Raw genomic sequence first — 23,601 nt, forward strand, 5'->3', positions numbered from 1 at the left:
CAGAAAGCCTCAATTTATGGCCAGATATGTGGGCGAAGCCACTCATTGACTTACATTGTACTCGCTATTCGGACATTATGAGTATAGCGAGTGTGAATATTACGCCACTCGCTTATCACTGGTCTATAATATAAACATACATTGGCCAAATTTACTTTATTTTATACTAAAATCGTACCCATCGTAAAATAACGTAACATCTTAAAATTTGAAGGTTTTGAGTTAAGGGCTAGAAGATGTATATTTTATCTGTACAGTAATCCCTCATTCACGAGGGTTACGTTCCAGGAAAACCTCGCAAATGTCAAATTTGCGAATGCTGAGTCTATCTTTCTATGCAAATAGGGGGGTTAAGTTCCATGGTAGTTGATAAAGGTGTAAATCCGCTATCCGCGCAATATTTTTAGTATGTATGAAAGATAAATCACCTACAAACTGTACTATGTTAATTTCTAGGATTTTCAGTTAGAAAACCTCTCAAACTGAATAAGATCAAGATGACAGTAGTGGAAGTGGAAGCCATGATGTGATGAAGATGAAACTAAACTGACCGAACCATCAGATTCAAAGTCAATTATGGAACAAGGGTCTATAATTCTTCACCTGTACATGTAGCTGTCCCTGGGACTGGGACCTCTAAAACAATTGAAGAATATGATGGCTACCATGAAAAGGACATTGGTCGTTATGTTGGTTATGCCCTTAAGTTACCACCAGAAAAAAAGAAGGAATTGCTTACAAATTCCTGGGTTCCACCATCAAATTATGATTTTGGTTTTGATTCCAGCCATTTGAAAAGAAAATTTAACTGCTGCTGGTAGATCAATATACCGTATTTTTTGGACTATAAGACGCACCTGACCATAAGAAGCACCTAGGTTTTAGAGGAGGAAATTAGGGTGAAAAAAAAAAAACTGAAGCAAAAATTGTGGTCAATTCTGTACTTAAGATCACCTATCCTGGTAAATTTGGTCCCCTCATCCCTATCCTCATATGCATGGCCCCATCCTTATTCTGGTATGATTGGCAACATCTCAGTCCTGGTATGCATGGTCCCACCATTCTTATTCTGATATGATTGATTGGACCCATCCAGTTCCTGGTATCCATGACCCACTCAGAAAAGATTAAAACAAACAAAAAAAAAAACCTTCACTCTTACCTTCCTCCGCAGCGTCCTGTTCCACTGCCAGAAGCTCCTTAATGCTTATAAGCAGCGCATGGCAGGGACATATTTTTAATATTCATTTCTCCTACGTATCGGCACTTGTGACCGCCGGCAGCAGCAGGAAGCAGGTGGCTGACAGTGCGTGCTACGGAAGAGGAATGGATACTCACTGCGATCTCTGATGAACACCCTGTGAGTATTCTGGCAGATGTGCTATGCTTGTGATGTCACTGCCATGCGCTGCTTGCAAGCATTAAGCAGCTACTGGCACCGGAGCAGGATGCTGCAACTCCGAGGGAGCGGAGGAGGTTTTTTGTTTTTTTTACATCTTTTCTGATGGGGCCATGGATACCAGGACTGGGATGGGGCCAATCATACCAGCATGGGGATGGGGCCAGTCAATCATACCAGGAGGAAATGAATATTCATTGCCCTCCACGCCCATGGGTGTGGAATGCAGTGAATATTCATTTCTCTTTAGCAACAGGCACAGGAGATAGCCAGAGCCGCCAGCTCCTTCCTCTGTGACCCGCTACTCCTCCGATTCCACTCCCCCACCTCCTCACCACAGCCAGAGCCAATATGTCCAGACTATAAGACCCCCCCCCCCCCCCCCATTTTCCTCCACATTGGTTGGTGTACTCAAGTCATTTGAAAGGTGCTCTTTGTATGCACTGTGTTCGGTTTCCTTTTGTTATTGGTACATTTAAAGGAGTTTTGGGGACATTCATGTTAAGGCCATGGTGAGGTTTACAGATATACATGAAGATTGTAGAAAGCACGTCGGCAATCACCATCACAAAACTTCAACAGCTGATGCAAACGCTTTTCTTGAAAATGTTCCAGTTGACATCCAGTTGCAAAGTGGTCACCAGAAGATGATTGAAAAAAACAACACAAACAAATATTGTCAATTATTTCTGGTATCATATTTTGTAGAACTCTTGATTTGCCACTAAAGGAAAGGAAGAAGATGAGGGGGTTTTCTTTGACCTTTTAAATTTGAGAATTGACTGTGGTGATGAGAAGCTAAAGAGTCACTTAGAGAGATGTCGAAACAATGCAGTCTATACTTCACAGCTTTCTATCAGATTTCGATTTTATGATGAGAATCAAGAAAAAAAAAAAAAAAAAAAAAAAAAACAGAGAAGAATTTGTAGGCTATGTTGAGCTGAAATCTCAAGATGCCCCTACAATCGCTAGAACAATTGATAATTGTTTAGTTGATCAAAAACTTTCAGCGGAGAATTGTGTTGGATTCGGATTTGACAGTTATTCTACGACGGCTAGAAAAGAAAGTGGTGTGCATGCCATTCTGAAGAAAAAGTACAGTAAATCTTTATTTTTCCATTGCTCAAGCCACAATCTAAATCTTTTGGTCAATGATGCTAACAAACTACCAGAAATAAGAAACAAATTGCAATGATTAAGGATACAATATCCTTTCGTGAGTCACCAGCCCGCAGGAATTTGATTCCCAATCTATCAAGACTGTGAGACCAGATGGTCTGAGAAATACAAGAGCATAAGAAAATTTTCAGAAAGCTTCCATGAGCTCGTCAATGCGCTAGAACATCTCTCAGTTGAAGGAAACTATGCTGCAAGAAAATCTGCCTATCAATTGCACTGTGCAGTTACTAAACCAATTTTCATCGTAGGCTTAGTTATGATTGCAAAATACTCTGCGATTTTGGAACCCGTTGTGAAAGTTCTACAAGGTAAAAATCTGGATTTGATTATGGTGAGGAAACATATTGCCCAAATCCTTGATGTCATCAAGAAGAGCGACAAGAAATTAAACATGTTTCTCATGAATTACTTAAAAAAAAAAAAAAAACACATGATATCGCGGAGAAAGTCGGGGTTGAGTTATCAGTTCCACAAATTGCTCAAAAGCAAATACACAGAAGTAATCCACCATCTGAGACAGCGATTGAATGCTGGAGATGGGTCGTTGATCATCCCTTATCTTAACTCCCCAACTTTATCTTTGAATGTTAAGGTACCGTCACACTCCGCAACTTTCCAACGATCACGACCAGCGATACGACCTGGCCGTGATCGTTGAAAGTCCTTGTGTGGTCGCTGGAGAGCTGTCAAACAGACAGCTCTCCAGCGACCAACGATGCCGAAGTCCCCGGGTAACCATCGGGTTACTAAGCGCAGGGCCGTGCTTAGTAACCCGATGTTTACCCTGGTTACCATTGTAAATGAAAAAAAAAAACAAAAAAACACATACTCACATTCCGGTGCCTGTCACATCCCCGGCGTCCGCTTCCCTGCACTCCTCCTGCATCCTGTGTAAGCGCCGTCCATAAAGCAGAGCTGTGACGTCACCGCTATGCTCTGCTTTACGGCCAGCACTGACACAGGATGCAGGAGGAGTGCAGGGAAGTGGACGCCGGGGATGTGACAGGCACCGGAATGTGTGTGTGGTTTTTTTTTTTTTTTTTTCACATTTACAATGGTAACCAGGATAAATATCGGGTTACCAAGCACGGCCCTGCGCTTAGTAACCCGATGGTTACCCTGGTTACCAGTGAAGACAATCGCTGGATCGGCATCACACACGCCAATTCAGCGATGTCAGCGGGCGATCCAGCGACGAAATAAGGTGCTGGCCTTCTAGCTCCGACCAGTTAGATTCTCACATGAAAATACACCTGCTTTTGCCTTATCCTATCTTCATCCATGCTAAAAATGTCTTCAAAAGATTTGGAAAAAAATGCAAAGTTTTTCATGGAGTTTTATGGGTTGGGTGATATCTTTGCAGAATTAGATTTGTGGTATAATCTGTGGAAAAAGAAGGATTTAGCAGAAGACAAATTAAAGTACCGTACATTGAAGTGGCTCCACTTTTGGAGGAGGCTAATATTTTTTTCCCTGCAACAAGGCACGCACTCTTCATATTAAGTGCTTTACTGTCCACCACAGCTACTGTTGAATGATCTTTCAGTACCCTTCAAAGGGTAAAGACCTGGCTCAGAAGTACAATGGGAGAGGACAGACTGACTGGGTTGTGTTTGAGGAGTATCCATCTATCCATCGTAAATTCTTCATGGAAAATCAGGACTGAATTGAAATGAAAGTTTTGAACAATTATTCTTCAAACCCAAGAAAAATTATATTAGTATTAGACATGTAATTAGAATAAAAACTTAAAAAAATTTGCAAGCAAATAATTGTAATATCTAATTAAGCACTGCTATAATTACATATAATTTTCATTTCATTCACCTTTTTGGTTCTAAAATTTTACAACCTGAATGACCATGGCTTGCCTCCCCCCTAGTTTGATCCTGGGTATGCGCATGGGCTGGGTGGTGAAGGGGTAAAAGGTAAAAAGCTATTGAAATGTTTGTTTCTTTTTCTAAATAAAAATAGGCAAAAACAAAAATTCTATTTAAAAACAGTAATGGGCACGATTACATATATGACTCATTTTACTTACCTTCATTAGAGTCCTATGATGAAACTGAAATTTGATTGTAAAAAGATTTCCAATGATGGGTAACGGAGTTGGTCCAGGGGGCAGTAAAGCAGCAGCTTGACGAAGTTTCATGAGCTGAATACTGAAGAGACCCAACAGTAGAACTAGAAGTATCCAAATAACATCCATTCTCGTAGGGTGATCTCTAAAATCTATTTAAAAAAAAAATAGTGAAAAGGAACATAAAACCATGAAATTCCTCTTTCCAATTACTAAAATAAAGATGTGCATATTGAGATATGACATGGACACCTTTTGTCATATGGGATTAAATTAGAGACGTACACCTTGTTACGGTAACACAGTAGATTTATCTTATGCTGCTAAAGAATAGGTTCTCTTTTGTAAAAATCCACAAATATATCACCAGCATTATTAATCTCACAGGATTCTGAAGACAAGTGTCTTGTATGGCTTCACTTTTTTTTCTCATAAGTGAAAAAAGGTCTGTAATTTTTTCAGACTGGTGGGCCCATTTTTGGTCTGTAAGTGAGTTTTTATAAACCTTGCTCAAGTTTGATGAACAACATGGATTAAAATAGGACTTTTCCAATTTTTGTTCTTTGTTTTGTGGCAGACAAGTGGTGTGCAAGAAAAAAAAAAAAAAAAAAAAAAAACCATAAATGTGAAAAAGAACAATCATTCTAATTGGTCAATGATTTATCGACCATGGCGTAACCATAGTGGGTTCAGGGGTTGCAATCGCACCCATGCTTGGAAATCTAAGAGGCCCAAAAGATCCCTTAGGCCTCTTTGAGAAAACCAATACTAATAAAGATCCATGAAAGTAAAGGGATCTGTTGGAGATTTTGCATTGGGGCTCACAAGCTTCAAGTTATGCCACCATCTAACTGCAAAAATATTGGATAGCACATGTGCCAAAACAACTGATGTGTGAAGCCATCCTAAGAGTTGGTTTAAAAGTAGCAGTGCAGTCCATGCTTACTTATACTATATGTCAGCAGTTACAGTGGAAGCATAGCCAGCAGACTGGAAGCTACCTGTAGCCTGTGTTACCATTCTTTGTAGTCACTGGTAGCTACTCACATATATAGTCTATGTCAAAGACAAGAAAAGTGGCACATAGTACTGGTGGAGAGACAGATACAGTGACAACCTATATCTGTAGAGACGAGATTTGACTGAAAAGCCATAGCAGTCTGGGCGTGAAGAGGAGAAGTGAAAAAGAGCGCTGTCAATTGAAGACATTACCTGTGAGTCATGGAATTTCTATGTACACTAAAGGGAATTTGTCAGGAGGATCAATCCTCCTAAGTCATGTACATGCAGATCATAGAAAGTGGAATAAAATAATGTTTTAATTATTAATAATAATAGCTGGGGGTAAACCTGGTCCCCATGGCAGACCCCACAGCTAAAAGGTACATCTCTTCTTTATATTCAAAGTAATTGTGAGACAAAATAAACTTAACACCATCGATAAAGTGAGATTAAGATGACAGGTTCCATTAGAATTAATAAAAGATTGTACTTCACAACCCCTATTCTGCTCAATTATAGAATAAAATGAGGTGACGTGTAATGTCTCCAAAATATACTCCTGTTTTCAAGCAATAGTATGCAATATTTAATTAAAATCATTAGTGTTTTATATAACGTTTTAGAACAAACAGAAAAGTAATATTTCCAATTGACAAAAGTAAAAACTTGATTACAGAAAAAAAAAAAAAAACACAACAACCTAATAACACACGTCTGGACCCCGAGAGCATCATAGGCCATGTTGTGAGGCGAAATTTTAACCCCGAATGTTCCAATTCACCAAACAATTTTGCCTCTATCTACATAATGGGGAAAAAGTGAAAGGAAAAGTATTGGAGGCAAATTGACAGCTACCAGATGTGAACAATGGGGACTTAAAGAGTGAGAGCGATGGTGCCAAAGAGTATATACCGTACAGTTGCTAAGGTGGGGCCCCGACATGGGATATTCACCACACACGGGGATATGAACACACACAAAATGCGCCACACACTACCACGTGCTTGAACACATATACCATCCTCAGCACACATTTCACCACACATACACCAACCTCGCCACATAAAAGTCGAAACACAAGTGTCGCCACGCGCAAAACATGCCACGTGCAAAACTAGGCTCACGCAAAACTCGCCACACGTGCAAAACTCACCTCATGGAAAACTTGCCACATGCGGAAAAATTGCCACATGCAAAAGTTGCCTCACACAAAACTCGCCACGCGCAAAACTTGCTACACTAACCTGTCACATGCAACTCGACACAAAAAGTTGCTACACGCATGTTGCCACACGCAACTTGACAGATGAAACTCGCCCTAAAACACACACAAGTCTGGTATTATCCTTCAAAAAAAAAAAAAAAATCTGATTAATAAGCGGACAAACAAGAGCAACAAATGTACCATATAGGAAATACGGCAGCTGTCAGTCACATGACCTGTCTACTATGTGTATGTGTGAGCTAATATATACTGCCAGTGGGAGGGCTTCCTGTTGGCTGAGGATTTATCAGGCTGCCAATTTTAGCTTACAAATACTGAGGTAAAAATACTGACCAAATAACGTGTGAACGATGTCTAATACAGGAGGAGATGACACACCGATATATACTATATGAAGGAGGAGATCACACACACGTATATACTATATACAGGGGAGATGACAGGTATATACTATATACAGGAGGAGATGACACGTATATACTATATAATAGAGGAGATGACAGGTATATAGAGGAGGAGATGACATACAGCAGGTGTATACCATTTACAGAGGAGATAACATACAGGTATATACTATATATAAGGGAGAGGAGTGAGGGAAAATAGTGGAGTGATCGGAAAATGACAGATGTGAGGTTGAAATGACAAGTGTTAGGGGGGAATGAGAGGAGTGAGGGGGAAAATGAGAGTGCTGTCAAGGAGGAAGAGAGAGAAGCGAGTCGGGACCTGGGAGAAGAGTGACCAGGAACAGCTCCCGCAGCCGAAGAGGCGGGAGCCAGGAGCGGAACGACAAAGGTGAGTAGCGGCCGTAACAATATGAATGATAACACCAAAACTTTTTCTCCACTCATTTTTAGTGGTTGGGTGAAGCCATTTATTGTCAAACTACTGTTTTCTCTTTTTATGAAAACTGTTGGAGGAAAATAGCGCAATAGGGTTTTATCTGAGATTGAGCAGTCAATGCAAGGTAAAAGCACTCACCAGACTTAGCTTAAGACAAGCATTGGAAAGATTCGCTGCTGCAGATCCATGGATCCACGAGGGACCGGCTGTTGAGAATACAATGTAGGAGAACGTGGTCAAATTCTGCACTGCTGAATCATGTAGTCCAAAGGTATTGTTAAAAAATATGAATTAAAGGGACACTGTCACCTGAATTTGGAGGGAACAATCTTCAGCCATGGAGGTGGGGTTTTTGATTCACCCTTTCCTTACCCGCTGGCTGCAATATTGGGTTGAAGTTCATGCTGTGTCCTCTGTAGCACACGCCAGCGCAAGGCAAGATTGCCTTGTGCAGGCATGTACTACGGAGGACAGAGAATTAACTTCAATCCAATATTGCAGCCAGCATGCAGCCAGCAGGTAAGGAAAGGGTGAATCAAAAACCCAAAAATCCCGCCTCCATGGCTGAAGATTGTTCCCTCCAAATTCAGGTGACAGTGTCCCTTTAAAGACCACTTTAACAATACCTTTGGAATACATGATTCAGCAGCGCAGAATTTGACCATGTTCTTCTACATTGTTTTCTCTTTTTAAATCATAATGACAACACAAAACATCCAAATGACCCAGATCAAAAGTTCACATACCCCATTTCTTAATACCGTGTATTGCACCCTCTAACATCAATGGCAGCTTGAAGTCTTTTGTGGTAGTTGTGGAGGAGGTTCTTTATATTCTCAGATGGTGAAGCTGCCCACTCTTCTTGGCAAAAGCCTCCAGTTCCTGTAAATTCCTGGGCTGTCTAGCATGAACTGCATGCTTGAGATATCACCAGAGTGGTTCAATGATATTGAGGTTAAGAGACTGAGATGGCCACTCCAGAACCTTCACTTTGTTCTGCTGTAGCCAATGACAGGTCGACTTGGCCTTGTGTTTTGGATCGTTGTCAAGTTGGAACATCCAAGTGTGTCCCATGCGCAACTTCCGGGCTGATGAGCCCAAATTTACCTCCAGTATTTGCTGACGTGCTGCAATCATCTTTACTTCAACTTTGACTAAGTGTCCTGTACCTTTGTAGCTCACACATGCCCAATACATCAGCGATCCACCTCCATGCTTCACAGTAGGAATGGTGTTTCTTTCATCATAGGCCTCTCTCCAAATGTAATGTTTATAGTTGTGGCCAAAAAGTTAAATTTTGGTCTCATCACTCCAAATTACCTTGTTCCAGAAGTTTTTAGGCTTGTCTCTGTGCTGTTTTGTGTATTGCAGGTGAGATACTTTGTGGCATTTGCGCAGTAATGGCTGTCTTCTGGCGACTCAACCATGCAGCCCAATTTCCTTCAAGTGCCTCCTTATTTTGCATTTTGAAACTGCCACACCGCTAGTATTCAGAGAGTCCAGTATTTCAGCTAATGTTATTTGTGGGGTTTTCTTTGCATCCCGAAGAATTTTCCTGGCAGTTGTAGACAAAATTTGTGTTGGTCTACCTGATCGTGGTTTTGTTTTTACCAAGCCCCTGATTTTCCATTTGTTTAACAGTTTGAATGCTGCGGACTGGCATTATTAATTGGATATCTTCTTGTATCCCTTTGCTGTTTTATACAGTTCAACTATCTTTTCCTGTAGATTCGTTGACAATTCTTTTGCTTTCCCCATGACTCACAATCCAGAAACGTCAGTGGATGGATGAAAGATGCAAGAGTTTGTCTGGATCCGAGAAACTCACTCAGCTTTTATGCACACACACTGATTACAACCAAACAGGTCACAGGTGAGGATGTTACCTTTAACAGCCTTTCAAACCCATTTGTCTCAACTTCTGTGCATGTTATCAGGCCAAAAACATCAGGGTAGGATGCCAAATAGATCATATGCAGTGACTAAATAAAGAACACATGTTCAATAAAGTGAAACCACATAATGAAGACATAAATGACCCCCTTACCCATTGCTTGCTTCTGCTGGAATGGCACCAGTCCTAATGCAAGTTTCGAAGCAAGACTTTATCAGGCGGTAGCGTCAGATCAGAGGACTACCTTTTAATCTCCTTGGAGCCAATAGAAAAATCCCTACAAATCACAACCTCTGGCAGAGGCACCACAGCACAGGCAGTGGACAACGTCAGAGGTGAGCAAATCATGAGCCGCTTCATTGAAGGGAAGACGAGTCACTTGAGGAGAGTTCAACTCACTTCAATCACTCGAATGGCATCATTGACAAAGCCAACTTTGAATGTGGGGTAGAATTTATAGGAAAAACCAAGAGGGAGTTTAGAAAAAGAGTAGAGGAGCATTTGCATCACCTGTAATCCGAACCTCACACCTTCGTCTCCAAGACTTCTCTCGTGCTGCGCCAGCTCTCTGGAATGCACTTCCCCAGACGATCAGACTGATACCTAGCCCCGACCTATTTAAGCATGCTTTGAAAACCCATCTCTTCAAACAAGCCTACCACATCAACTACTCAGTAAACTAACTTTGCCCTGTTCCCTCCTTCCAAATATTACTCTGAATCTGCACCCTACTATTCATCTGTCTTCACACCCTCCATGCACATGTTAACTGCACTTGATACTTGACTATTGCACTTAAACACATGGTTTGAGGACCGGATCATGCAGCTTTATTTGAAAATCCCTATTTATTATAATTGCCAGACCTGAAATTACAAGCACTTTTCACCTATTGTGTCCCCCCATTTCCTTGTAGATTGTAAGCTTGCAAGCAGGAACCTCACTCCTAATGTCACTGTTTAAATTGTCTTAACTCGAACCGAATTTATTGTTTGTACATGTCCCAGTTTAATTGTAAAGTGCTGCGGAATATGTTGGCGCTATATAAATAAAAGATTATTATTATTATTAGCATGACAATAATTGGAGGGATTCACCAATAGCTAATCACGTCAATCATCATCATGGCCGTAGCAGTTTTAAAATTCATGGGGATAGAAAAAGACAATATTCCATGAAAAGGAGAAAACTGGGACACACACACACACTCCTGATTACTCGCTATCCCACCCCCTGCACAGTAGCTCCGCCCCCACCACACAATCCTGCCCCCACCGCATTACCACAAATAATCCCACCCCCACCACACATAAGGCTAGGTTCACATTGCGTTAGGGCAATCCGTTTAGCGCATAGCGCTAGCAGATTGCGCCAACGCAATGTCTTTAGAGGGATCGCGTTTGCCGATCCCGCTAGGGCAGATCCCCGATCTGCGCTAGCGAGGAACGGACCTCGCAAGCAGCGTCCAAGGTCCGTCACAAAATAACGGCACATCGCTAGCGCGTGCCGAAAATGGCATGCGCTACAGATAAAAAAAAAAAAAACAAAAAAAAAAAAAAACACATTGCCGTCAATGGGTGCGCTAACGGACCCATTGCATGGCGTTAATTGCAACAATTTCGCCGTGCAACGGAGTCAGTTAGCGTTAACCCATTATCGCAATGTGAACCTAGCCTAATCCCACCCCCCACCACATCACCACTCATAATCCCGCCCTCCCACATTACCACACGAGGCTCCGTCCCCACACATTACCACATGTTAATATACCACCTGCATAAGCGCTATTGAATGTTGTCATTATTTACTTTAGTTTAATCACCAGCAGCGTTAATTAGATAGCAATGAGTGTGCCGAGCGTTAGCTGGCTGAAAACACCTAGTCATTCATATTCTCTGAAGAAAAGGCCAAGAAAGCAAAAATTCTGCGGGGATATTTAAACTTTTTTTGAGCACAACTGTATGAGACATTTCTTTGGAGACACGTTTTACAAAAAGGATCAACAATGTTGTTAGTGAAGGAAATTCTTTTGATTTGTGCGAACAGTTCATGGAATTTTACCTCATCTAGGTGTAGAGTGTTCAGCAGCAAGATATATGTACAGTGGGTACAGAAAGTATTGAGACCCATTTTAATTTTTCACTCTGCTTCATTGCAGCCATTTGGTAAATTCAAAAAAGTTCATTTTTTTCTCATTAATGTACTCTCTGCACCCCATCTTTAATGGAAAAAAAAAAAAATAGAAATTTTTGCAAATTTATGAAAGTAAAACTGAAATATCACATGGTCATAAGTATTCAGACCCTTTGCTCAGTATTGAGTAGAAGCACCCTTTTGAGCTAGTGCAGCCATGAGTCTTCTTGGGAATGATGCAACAAGTTTTTCACACCTGGATTTGGGGATCCTCTGCCGTTCTTCCTTGCAGATCCTCTCTAGTTCTGTCAGGTTGGATGGTGAACGTTGGTGGACAGCCATTTTCAGGTCTCTCCAGAGAGGCTCAATTGGGTTTAGGTCAGGGCTCTGGCTGGGCCAGTCAAGAATGGTCACAGAGTTGTTCTGAAGCCACTCCTTTGTTATTTTAGCTGTGTGCTTAGGGTCATTGTCCCGTTGGAAGGTGAACCTCAGGCTAAGTCTGAGGTCCAGAGCACTCGGAAAAGGTTTTCATCAAGGATATCTCTGTACTTAGCCGCATTCATGTTTCCTTCAATGGCAACCAGTTGTCCTGTTCCTGCAGCGGAAAAGCACCCCCATAGCATGATGCTGCCACCATCATGTTTCACTTTTAGGATTGTATTGGGCAGGTGATGAGCAGTGCCTGGCTTTCTCCACACATACCGTTTAGAATTATCACCAAAAAGGTCTATCTTCTCATCAGACCAGAGAATCTTATTTCTCATAGTCTGGGAGTCCTTCATGTGTTTTTTTAACAAACTATGCTGGCTTTCATATGTAACATCAGAAAGCCAGAAACCCACATTATGACTGTGTCTTACGTAAATTACGCTAGACAATGCCTCTCCAAAGGGAGCCACATGTTAACCCACTCCATAAATACATGAAAACCAGAGGAAAACTGAGTGTAAAGGGTTAAGAGCAAAATACTTTATTGATAAATCAGTCAAGTGACAAACAGTACAAAAATATATATATATTAAAAGCAAGGACAGGATGTATGGACGATCCCCGGCACCATCAACCCCCCATAAATGTAGAAAATTTTGAAGTGGCAACACACCGGCTCTCCATATAGTATACACATGCAGTGACCAAGTGGTTTACATAGACATAGTAGATACACTAGAGCAGCGCTTACCAAGAAGCTATATGACAGGGTAACAAAACTGGATGGCTGGTGGTACCGGGTTGGATCTTAAAGACGCCCCAATGCACGTTTCGCCTCTTTAGTATGCAGCTTTTTCAAGGGGATACCGCCATATCTCAGCAAGGACCTTTTATAAGCCATATAACATCACATGAGGCCGGTCACATGTTGTGACCCGGCCAATGGTATTGGCGCCAGATCTGTGCTCCTTTAACCTCATGATTCTCATTTGGTCTGGTATGCACTGTGAGCTGTAAGGTTTTATATAAACAGCTGTGTGCCTTTCCAAATCAAGTCCTATCAGTTTAACCCCTTCAAGTCGCGGCCCTTTTTCGTGTTTTCATTTTTCACTTCCCACCTTCCCAGAGCCATAACTTTTTTATTTTTCCGTCAATATTGTCATGTGAGGGCTTATTTTTTGCAGGACGAGTTGTACTTTTGAACAACACCATTGGTTTTACCATGTCTTTTGCTAGAAAACGGGAAAAAAAATTCCAAGTGCGGTGAAATTGCAAAAAAAGTGCAGTCCCACACTTGTTTTTTGTTTGGCTTTTTTGCTAGGTTCATTAAATGCTAAAACTAACCTGCCATTGTGATTCTCTATGTCATTATGAGTTCATAGACATCTAACATGTCTAGGTTATTTTTTATCCAAGTGGTGAAAAAAAAATTCCAAACTTTGCTTAAAAAAAAAAAAAAAAAAAGTGCCATTTTCCGATACACAAAGCGTCTCCATTTTTCGTGATCTGGGGTCGGGTGAGGGCTTATTTTTTCCGTGCCGAGCTGACGTTTTTAATGATACCATTTTGGTGCAGATATGTTCTTTTGATCGCACGTTATTGCATTTTAATGCAATGTCGCGGCGACCAAAAAAAACGCAATTCTGGCGTCTCAGATTTTTTTCTCGCTACGCTGTTTAGCAATCAGGTTAATGCTTTTTTTTTTTTTATTTATCGATCGGGCGATTCTGGACGTGGCGATACCAAATACGTGTAGGTTTGTTTTTTTTTTTAGATGTTTTATTTAGGATGGGGCGAAAGGGGGGTGATTTAAACTTTTATATTTTTTCATATTTTTAACCCCTTTACCCCCAAGGGTGGTTTGCACGTTAATGACCGGGCCAATTTTTACAATTCTGACCACTGTCCCTTTATGAGGTTATAACTCTGGAACGCTTCAACGGATCCCAGTGATTCTGACATGGTTTTCTCGTGACATATTGTACTTCATGATAATGGTAAAAATTCTTTGATAGTACCTGCGTTTATTTGTGAAAAAAACAGAAATTTGGCGAAAATGAAAATTTCGCGATTTTCCAAATTTGAATTTTTATGCAATTAAATCACAGAGATATGTCACACAAAATACTTAATAAGTAATATTTCCCACATGTCTACTTTACATCAGCACAATTTTGGAACCAAAATTTTTTTTTGTTAGGGAGTTATAAGGGTTAAAAGATGACCAGCAATTTCTCATTTTTACAACACCATTTTATTTTAGGGACCACATCTCATTTGAAGTCATTTTGAGGGGTCTATATGATAGAAAATACCCAAGTGTGACACCATTCTAAAAACTACACCCCTCATGGTGCTCAAAACCATATTCAAGAAGTTTATTAACCATTCTGGTGCTTCACAGGAATTTTTGGAATGTTTAAATAAAAATGAACATTTAACTTTTTTTCACAAAAAATTTACTTCAGCTCCAATTTGTTTTATTTTACCAAGGGTAACAGGAGAAAGTGGACCCCAAAAGTTGTTGTACAATTTGTCCTGAGTACACCGATACCCCATATGTGGGGGTAAACCACTGTTTGGGCGCATGACAGAGCTCGGAAGCGAAGGAGCGCCATTTGACTTTTCAATGCAAAATTGACTGGAATTGAGATGGGACGCCATGTTGCGTTTGGAGAGCCCCTGATGTGCCTAAACATTGAAACCCCCCACAAGTGACACCATTTTGGAAAGTAGACCCCCTAAGGAACTTATCTAGAGGTGTGGTGAGCACTTTGACCCACCAAGTGCTTCACAGAAGTTTATAATGCAGAACCGTAAAAATAAAAAATCATATTTTTTCACAAAAATTATTTTTTAGCCCCCAGTTTTGTATTTTCCCGAGGGTAACAGGAGAAATTGGACCCCAAAATTTGTTGTCCAATTTATCCTGAGTGCGCTGATACCCCATAAGTGGGGGGGGAACCACTGTTTGGGCGCATGGGAGGGCTTGGAAGGGAAGGAGCTCCATTTGGAATGCAGACTTAGATGGATTGGTCTGCAGGTGTCACATTGCGTTTGCAGAGCCCCTAATCTGCCTAAAGAAGAAACCCCCCACAAGTGACCCCATATTGGAAACTAGACCCCCCAGGGAACTCATCTAGATGTGTTGTGAGAACTTTGAACCCCCAAGTGTTTCACTACAGTTTATAATCCTTTTTTTCCCCACAAAAATTATTTTTTAGCCCTCAGTTTTGTATTTTCCCAAAGGTAACAAGAGAAATTGGACCCCAAAAGTTGTTGTCCTATTTGTCCTGAGTATGCCGATACCCCATATGTTGGGGTAAACCCGTTTGGGCACAAGGGAGAGCTCGGAAGGGAAGGAGCACTGTTTTACTTTTTCAACGCAGAATTGGCTGGAATTGAGATCGGACGCCATGTTGTGTTTGTAGAGCCCCTGATGTGCCTAAACAGTGGAACCCCCCCAATTATAACTGAAACCCTAATCCAAACACACCCCTAACCCTAATCCCAACCCTATTCCCAACTGTAAATGTAATCTAAACCCCAACCCTAACTTTAGCCCCAACCCTAACTGTAGCCCCAACCCTTAATCTAGCCCTAACCCTAGCCCTAACCGGGAAAATGGAAATAAATACATTTTTTTAATTTTTCCCTAACTAAGGGGGTGATGAAGTGGGGTTTGATTTACTTTTATAGCGAGTTTTTTAGCGGATTTTTATGATTGGCAGCCGTCACACACTGAAAGACGCTTTTTATTGCTAAAAATATTTCTTGTGTTACCACATTTTGAGAGCTATAATTTTTCCATATTTTGGTCCCCAGAGTCATGTGAGGTCTTGTTTTTTGCGGGACGAGTTGACGTTTTTATTGGTAACATTTTCGGGCACGTGACATTTGTTGATCGCTTTTTATTCCGATTTTTGTGAGGAAGAATGACCAAAAACCAGCTATTCATGAATTTCTTTTGGGGGGAGGCGTTTATACCGTTCCGCGTTTGGTAAAATTGATAAAGCAGTTTTATTCTTCGGGTCAGTACGATTACAGCGTCACCTCATTTATATCATTTTTTTATGTTTTGGCGCTTTTATACAATAAAAACTATTTTACAGAAAAAATAATTTTGCATCGTTTTATTCTCAGGACTATAACTTTTTTATTTTTTTGCTGATGATGCTGTATGGCGGCTCGTTTTTTGCGGGACAAGATGATGTTTTCAGCGGTACCATGGTTATTTATATCTGTCTTTTTGATCCCGTGTTATTCCACTTTTTGTTCGGTGGTATGATAAAGCATGGTTTTTTGCCTCTTTTTTTTTTCTTATGGTGTTTACTGAAGGGGTTAACTAGTGGGCCAGTTTTATGGGTTGGGTCGTTACTAAATATGTGTACTTTTGTTTGTTTTTCTTATTTAGATGAAGAAATGTATTTATGGGAATAATATATATATTTTCTTCATTATTTAGGTTTTTTTTTTGTTTTTTTTACACACACACTTGGAAAAAATTTTTTAAACTTTTTTATTTTGTCCTAGGGGGACATCACAGATCAATGGTCTGACAGTTTGCATAGCACTCTGTCAGATCACTGATCTGACTTACAGTGCTGCAGGCTTCACAGTGCCTGCTCTGAGCAGGCTCTGTGAAGCCACCTCCCTCCCTGCAGGACCCGGATCCGCGGCCATCTTGGATCCGGGGCTGGAGCAGGCAGGGAGGGAGGTAAGACCCTCGCAGCAATGCAATCACATCACGTTGCTGCGGGGGGCTCAAGGATGCCCGCAGGGAGCCCCCTCCCTGCGGGAAGCTTCCCTACACCGCCGGCACATCGCGATAATCTTTGATCGCAGTGTGCCAGGGGTTAATGTGTCCGTGACCGCTCCTGGCACATAGTGCCGGATGTCAGCTGCGATAAACAGCTGACACCCGGCCGCGCTCCCCCCATGAGCGCTGCCGATCGCATGACGTACTATCCCGTCGGTGGTCATAGGGGCCCACCCCACCTCGACGGGATAGTACGTCTAATGTCAGAAAGGGGTTAAAAACTTTTTTTACTTGTGCCATGCTTCAATAGCCTCCATGGGAGGCTAGAAGCTGGCATAGCCTGATCGGCTCTGCTACATAGCAGCGATCATCAGATCGCTGCTATGTAGCAGAAATGCAGGTGTGCTGTGAGCGCCGACCACAGGGTGGCGCTCACAGCAGGCCGGCATCAGTAACCATGGAGGTATCTAGGACCTCTATGGTTACCTTCCTGCATGCATCGCCGACCCCCGATCATGTGACGGGGGTCGGCGATGACATCATTTCCGGCCGCCCGGCCAGAAGCGCCGCTGTCTGCGTTTGACACCGGCATTTAACAGGTTAATAGCGGCGGGTGAATAGCGATTTCACCCGCCGTTATTGCGCGCACATGTCAGCTGTACAAAACAGCTGACATGTCGCGACTTTGATGTGGGCTCACCGCCGGAGCCCACATCAAAGGGGGAGACACGACATGCGCTGTACTATTACTGTGCATGTCGTGAAAGGGTTAATTAAACAGCTGGACTCCATTGAAGGAGTAGAACCATCTCAAGGAGGATCACAAGGAAATGGACAGCATGTGCCTTAAATATGTGTGTCCGAGCAAAGGATCTGAATACTTATGACTAGAGTTGAGCGACCTTGACCTTTTTAGAGTCGAGCCGGGTTTCGCGAAACCCGACTATCTCAAAAGTGACGTAAAGTCGGGATCGACCAAAACACGAAACCCAATGCAAGTCAATGGGGCAGCATAGTCGGCAGTGAGTGGGCACTCTAGGCGTTTTCCTGGCCCCCATTTTAATGTCAAAACCATCCATTCTTCTTAATGAAGCTTGTCAAGCGTAATTTACCTTATAATAATTGGAAGGCATTTGAAATTGGGGGTCATTTGGCTAAAGTTGTGGTGGGTAGGGCTGGTTCAAGTAATTAGTGGGCCCAGGAAATCTGGACCACGTCACGGCAGTGGAGCAGGGAGAGGTAAGTATTTCAACTTTGCAAGTGCTGTGAACCTGAGCAAGCAGGGGGGGGCCCACTCGTTGGCATTGGCACTGGCACAGGGCCCCTCAAAGTACAGCGGTGTGTTTGCACGGCGGGGGCGCCTCCCACCGGCAGCAACACTTTTGCGTACTATGAGAGGCCCTGTGCCAGTGACGTCGCCAACTAGTATTCCTCCCCCCACCTGATGAAGGAACCTGCACTTTCATCTGCACCTTCCTCTTTGTCCCCGTGTAAGGTGGTATGGTATGCGGGAAGAGGAACCTGACTTTCAGCAGGGTCACAATGTTGTTGTGTAGCGTGCACGGGGAATGTTGCGTTATGGGTCAATGTACCAGCAGACTCATCTATCACTGGCTGGGCAATGGGCAGGATGAGGAGGAAACACAGATATAGGCCCAAAGAATAAAGTTGGCTAAATGCAGTTCAAAATTGGTAACACAGGAATAACCAGGGGGCATTGCAGTGAAGGACAACTGGAATGAGAGGCTGACACAGAGAGTAGGCCCAAATCAGTAAGTAGTTGAAATGCAGTTCAAAATTGGCAACCGTAGTAAACAGGCGGCACAGCTTTGTTCAGTGGAGGAGAACAGCAAGGAGTGGCAGACACCGATAGTAGGCCCCAAACCAACTAGTACTCAAAATGCAGTTGTTCCGTTTAACCACAATTTAATGAGAGCCTGAAGATAGAAGTTCAGGAAAGGCAACCTGGAGAACACCTTGGAGTGGAACACACCATCTCTCTCCACCCGATACCCATTTTGTAGGCCTAATGCAGTGTAGTTTTCTACAACTACTAAACGAGAGTCGGAAGACCGAAGCAATGGCAAGGAAACCTGGGGAACACCTTGGAGTGGAACACACCATCTCTCTCCACCCCATACCCAATTTGTAGGCCTAATGCAGCCTACTTTCCGACAACTACTAAACGAGAGCATGAAGATCGAAGCTCAGGAAAGGCAACCTGGGGAACACCTTGGAGTGTAACACACCCTCTCTCTACACCACGGAAGGGCTGATTCTTAGGAAGGAAGGCTGTCGGAAAGAAGCAGGGCGCGTCCGAGGGTGATTATATTCTTATTAGGTATATACTCACCCTCGGACGCGCCCTGCTTCTTTATTTGTAATGAATGTTTATTTGCAATGTGGTTTTGACTTAATTATTTACCAAAAAAATAGAGTTTTATTATTTTCATTGTTTTGCATCTTCTTGACAATTATATAAAGAAGACGCGACAGGACAACACTCGGTGGATGCCATATCTGTGTTTTAAATTGAAAAAAACCTTTCAGTTAACTACTTGCAGGAGAAAGTTATTGTAGCTGGTGGCCATTTTTAGTACTGTACCAGATTTTAGTTGTGTGTTTGTTTTTAATGTTAAAATGTCTGCATTTGATATCTCTCCAGTATTTTCTTTTTTATAAGCAAAATACTTATTTTTATATTTTCTGATGTTGGTTCAAGGGGTACACGGGCAGCAGTAGACAGGTCAGTGGAGGCCTAGTGGAAGGAGTGACCGCAGACAGGCTTCGAAGGCCTAACATAACAAAAATGTCAATACAATGGTATTGACAGTGCCAGGCATTGAAGGATGTCTATGTGTCTGACGTTGGGTGCGCACCACCACCGCCAGACACTTTATTGTACTATGAGGGACCTAGTGGCAGTGCCGTCGACCAAAAGCGGGCACACCCACCTCTTCAGACAAACAGCACTCTCACGGGTGCTGGCGCCAAGTGGCGATACCACGGTCCCGTGTGGGGAGTTTGGCCATTTAGTGAGGTGTAAACATGTCGTATGCTGGACAATCAGGTGCTGCAAATTACGAGATTGGAAAAGTCGTTCAGAATAGTCCACAGGCATGACCTTTACATAGGAAAGCTAGGTGTCAGCCGGGCAAGGTGGGGCAAAAGATTTCGAAATCCAGTTGTGGTTCATTTTAATGAAGGTTAGATCATCTACATTTTGGGTAGCCAGACGAGTCCTTTTTTCGGTTAGTATTGAACCTGCAGCACTGAATACTCTTTCTGATAGGACACTAGCTGCCGGGCAAGCAAGCTCCTGCAATGCATATTCTGCCAATTCTGGCCAGGTGTCTAATTTGGATGCCCAGTAATCAAATGGGAATGACGGTTGAGGGAGAACGTCGATAAGGGATGAAAAATAGTTAGTAACCATACTGGACAAATGTTGTCTCCTGTCACTTTGAATTGATGCTGCAGTACCTGTCCTGTCTGCGGTCATAGCAAAATCACTCCACAACCTGGTCAGAAAACCCCTCTGTCCAACGCCACTTCTGATTTCTGCCCCTCTAACACCTCTGGTCTGCTGGCCCCTGTAGCTCGTGTTAGAACGATCACGGGCGCTGTGTGCAGGGAATGCCAGAAGCAAACGGTCAACAAGAGTTGATTGTTTGGTTGCTAATATTAGTTCCAAGTTCTCATGTGGCATTATATTTTGCAATTTGCCTTTATAGTGAGGATCAAGGAGGCAGGCCAACCAGTAATCGTCATCGTTCATCATTTTTGTTATGCGTGTGTCCCTTTTGAGGATACGTAAGGCATAATCCGCCATGTGGCCCAAAGTTCCAGTTCTCAAATCTGTGGTTGTGCTTGGTTGAGGGGCAGTTTCAGGCAAATCCACGTCACTTGTGTCCCTCCAAAAACCAGAACCCGGCCTTGCCGCGCCAACAATTTCCACTGGCCCAGGAAAAGCTTCCTCATTAAAAATATAATCATCCCCATCATCCTCCTCCTGTTCGCCCGCTACCTCGTCCTGTACACTGCCCTGGCCAGACAATGGCTGACTGTCAAGGCTTTCCTCTTCCTCAGCTGCAGACGCCTGATCCTTTATGTGCGTCAAACTTTGCATCAGCAGACGCATTAGGGGGATGCTCATGCTTATTATGGCGTTGTCTGCACTAACCAGCCGTGTGCATTCCTCAAAACACTGAAGGACTTGACACATGTCTTGAATCTTCGACCACTGCACACCTGACAACTCCATGTCTGCCATCCTACTGCCTGCCCGTGTATGTGTATCCTCCCACAAAAACATAACAGCCCGCCTCTGTTCGCACAGTCTCTGAAGCATATGCAGTGTTGAGTTCCACCTTGTTGCAACGTCTATGATTAGGCGATGCTGGGGAAGGTTCAAAGACCGCTGATAGGTCTGCATACGGCTGGAGTGTACGGGCGAACGGCGGATATGTGAGCAAAGTCCACGCACTTTGAGGAGCAGGTCGGATAACCCCGGATAACTTTTCAGGAAGCACTGCACCACCAGGTTTAAGGTGTGAGCCAGGCAAGGAATGTGTTTCAGTTGGGAAAGGGAGATGGCAGCCATGAAATTCCTTCCGTTATCACTCACTACCTTGCCTGCCTCAAGATCTACAGTGCCCAGCCACGACTGCGTTTCTTTCTGCAAGAACTCGGACAGAACTTCCGCGGTGTGTCTGTTGTCGCCCAAACACTTCATAGCCAATACAGCCTGCTGACGTTTGCCAGTAGCTGCCCCATAATGGGAGACCTGGTGTGCAACAGTGGCAGCTGCGGATGGAGTGGTTGTGCGACTGCGGTCTGTGGACGAGGTCTCGCTTCTGCAGGAGGACGAGGAGGAGGGGGTGCGAACGGCTACAGCCAATTGTTTCCTAGACCGTGGGCTAGGCAGAACTGTCCCAAACTTGCTGTCCCCTGTGGACCCTGCATCCACCACATTTACCCAGTGTGCCGTGATGGACACGTAACGTCCCTGGCCATGCCTACTGGTCCATGCATCTGTTGTCAGGTGCACCTTTGTGCTCACAGATTGCCTGAGTGCATGGACGATGCGCTCTTTAACATGCTGGTGGAGGGCTGGGATGGCTTTTCTGGAAAAAAAAAAAAAAAAAAAAAGTGTCGACTGGGTAGCTCGTAGCATGGTACAGCGTAGTCCATCAGGGCTTTGAAAGCTTCGCTTTCAACTAACCGGTAGGGCATCATCTCTAACGAGATTAGTCTAGCTATGTGGGCGTTCAAACCTTGTGTACGCGGATGCGAGGCTAAGTACTTCCTTTTTCGAACCATAGTCTCATGTAGGGTGAGCTGGACTGGAGAGCTGGAGATCGTGGAACTAGCGGGGGTGCCGGTGGACATGGCAGACTGAGAGACGGTGGGAGATGGTATTGTTGCCGCCGGTGCCCTAGATGCAGTGTTTCCTACTACGAAACTGATGATTCCCTGACCCTGACTGCTTTGGCCTGGCAAAGAAACCTGCACAGATACTGCAGGTGGTGCGGAAAATGGTGGCCCTACACTGCCGGAAGGGATGTAGCGTTGCTGACTAGCTTCATTGGCCGAGGGTGCTACAACCTTAAGGGACGTTTGGTAGTTAGTCCAGGCTTGCAAATGCATGGTGGTTAAATGTCTATGCATGCAACTTGTATTGAGACTTTTCAGATTCTGTCCTCTGCTTAAGGTAGTTGAACATTTTTGACAGATGACTTTGCGCTGATCAATTGGATGTTGTTTAAAAAAATGCCAGACTGCACTCTTTCTAGCATCGGATACCTTTTCAGGCATTGCAGACTGAGCTTTAACTGGATGGCCACGCTGTCCTCCAACAGGTTTTGGCTTTGCCACGCGTTTTGGGCAAGATACGGGCCCGGCAGATGGAACCTGTTGCGATGTTGATGCCTGCTGCGGCCCCTCCTTCTCCGCTTCAGAACTGCTGCCGCCTGCACCCTGTTCCCCCAATGGCTGCCAATCGAGGTCAAGAACTGGGTCATCTATTACCTCTTCTTGTAGCTCGTGTGCAACTTCGTCTGTGTCACCGTGTCAGTCGGTGGTATAGCGTTCATGATGGGGCAACATAGTCTCATCAGGGTCTGATTCTTGATCATTACCCTGCGAGGGCAATGTTGTGGTCTGAGTCAAAGGACCAGCATAGTAGTCTGGCTGTGGCTGTGCATCACTGCACTCCATGTCAGATTCAACTTGTAATGGGCATGGACTGTTAACTGCTTCACTTTCTAAGCCAGGGACGGTATGTGTAAAGAGCTCCATGGAGTAACCCGTTGTGTCTCCTGCTGCATTCTTCTCTGTTGTTGTTTTTGCTGAAGAGGACAAGGAAGCGACTTGTCCCTGACCGTGAACATCCACTAACGACGCGCTGCTTTGACATTTACCAGTTTCACGAGAGGAGGCAAAAGAGCTAGAGGCCGAGTCAGCAAGATAAGCCAAAACTTGCTCTTGCTGCTCCGGCTTTAAAAGCGGTTTTCCTACTCCCAGAAAAGGGAGCGTTCGAGGCCTTGTGTAGCCAGATGACGAACCTGGCTCCACAGCTCCAGACTTAGGTGCAATATTTTTTTTCCCACGACCAGCTGATGCTCCACCACTACCACTACCCTCATTACCAGCTGAC

General features: G+C 43.4%; 1 protein-coding gene across 3 annotated transcripts in view; it reads right to left on the minus strand.

The window, feature by feature from the left end:
- The window catches only part of LOC138638022 (cytochrome P450 2J2-like), a 310,015-nt gene that overhangs the window by 197,825 nt on the left and 88,589 nt on the right, over positions 1–23,601 (minus strand). For all 3 annotated transcript variants that reach the window (XM_069726989.1, XM_069726990.1, XM_069726988.1), the window contains one exon: positions 4,620–4,810. In XM_069726989.1, coding sequence (XP_069583090.1) covers positions 4,620–4,787 — 168 coding nt within the window. In that variant the 5' untranslated portion in view covers positions 4,788–4,810. The remainder of the gene's footprint in view (positions 1–4,619; positions 4,811–23,601) is intronic.

The sequence above is a fragment of the Ranitomeya imitator genome, chromosome 5 (genome assembly GCF_032444005.1).
Source record: "Ranitomeya imitator isolate aRanImi1 chromosome 5, aRanImi1.pri, whole genome shotgun sequence".
NCBI lineage: Eukaryota > Metazoa > Chordata > Amphibia > Anura > Dendrobatidae > Ranitomeya > Ranitomeya imitator.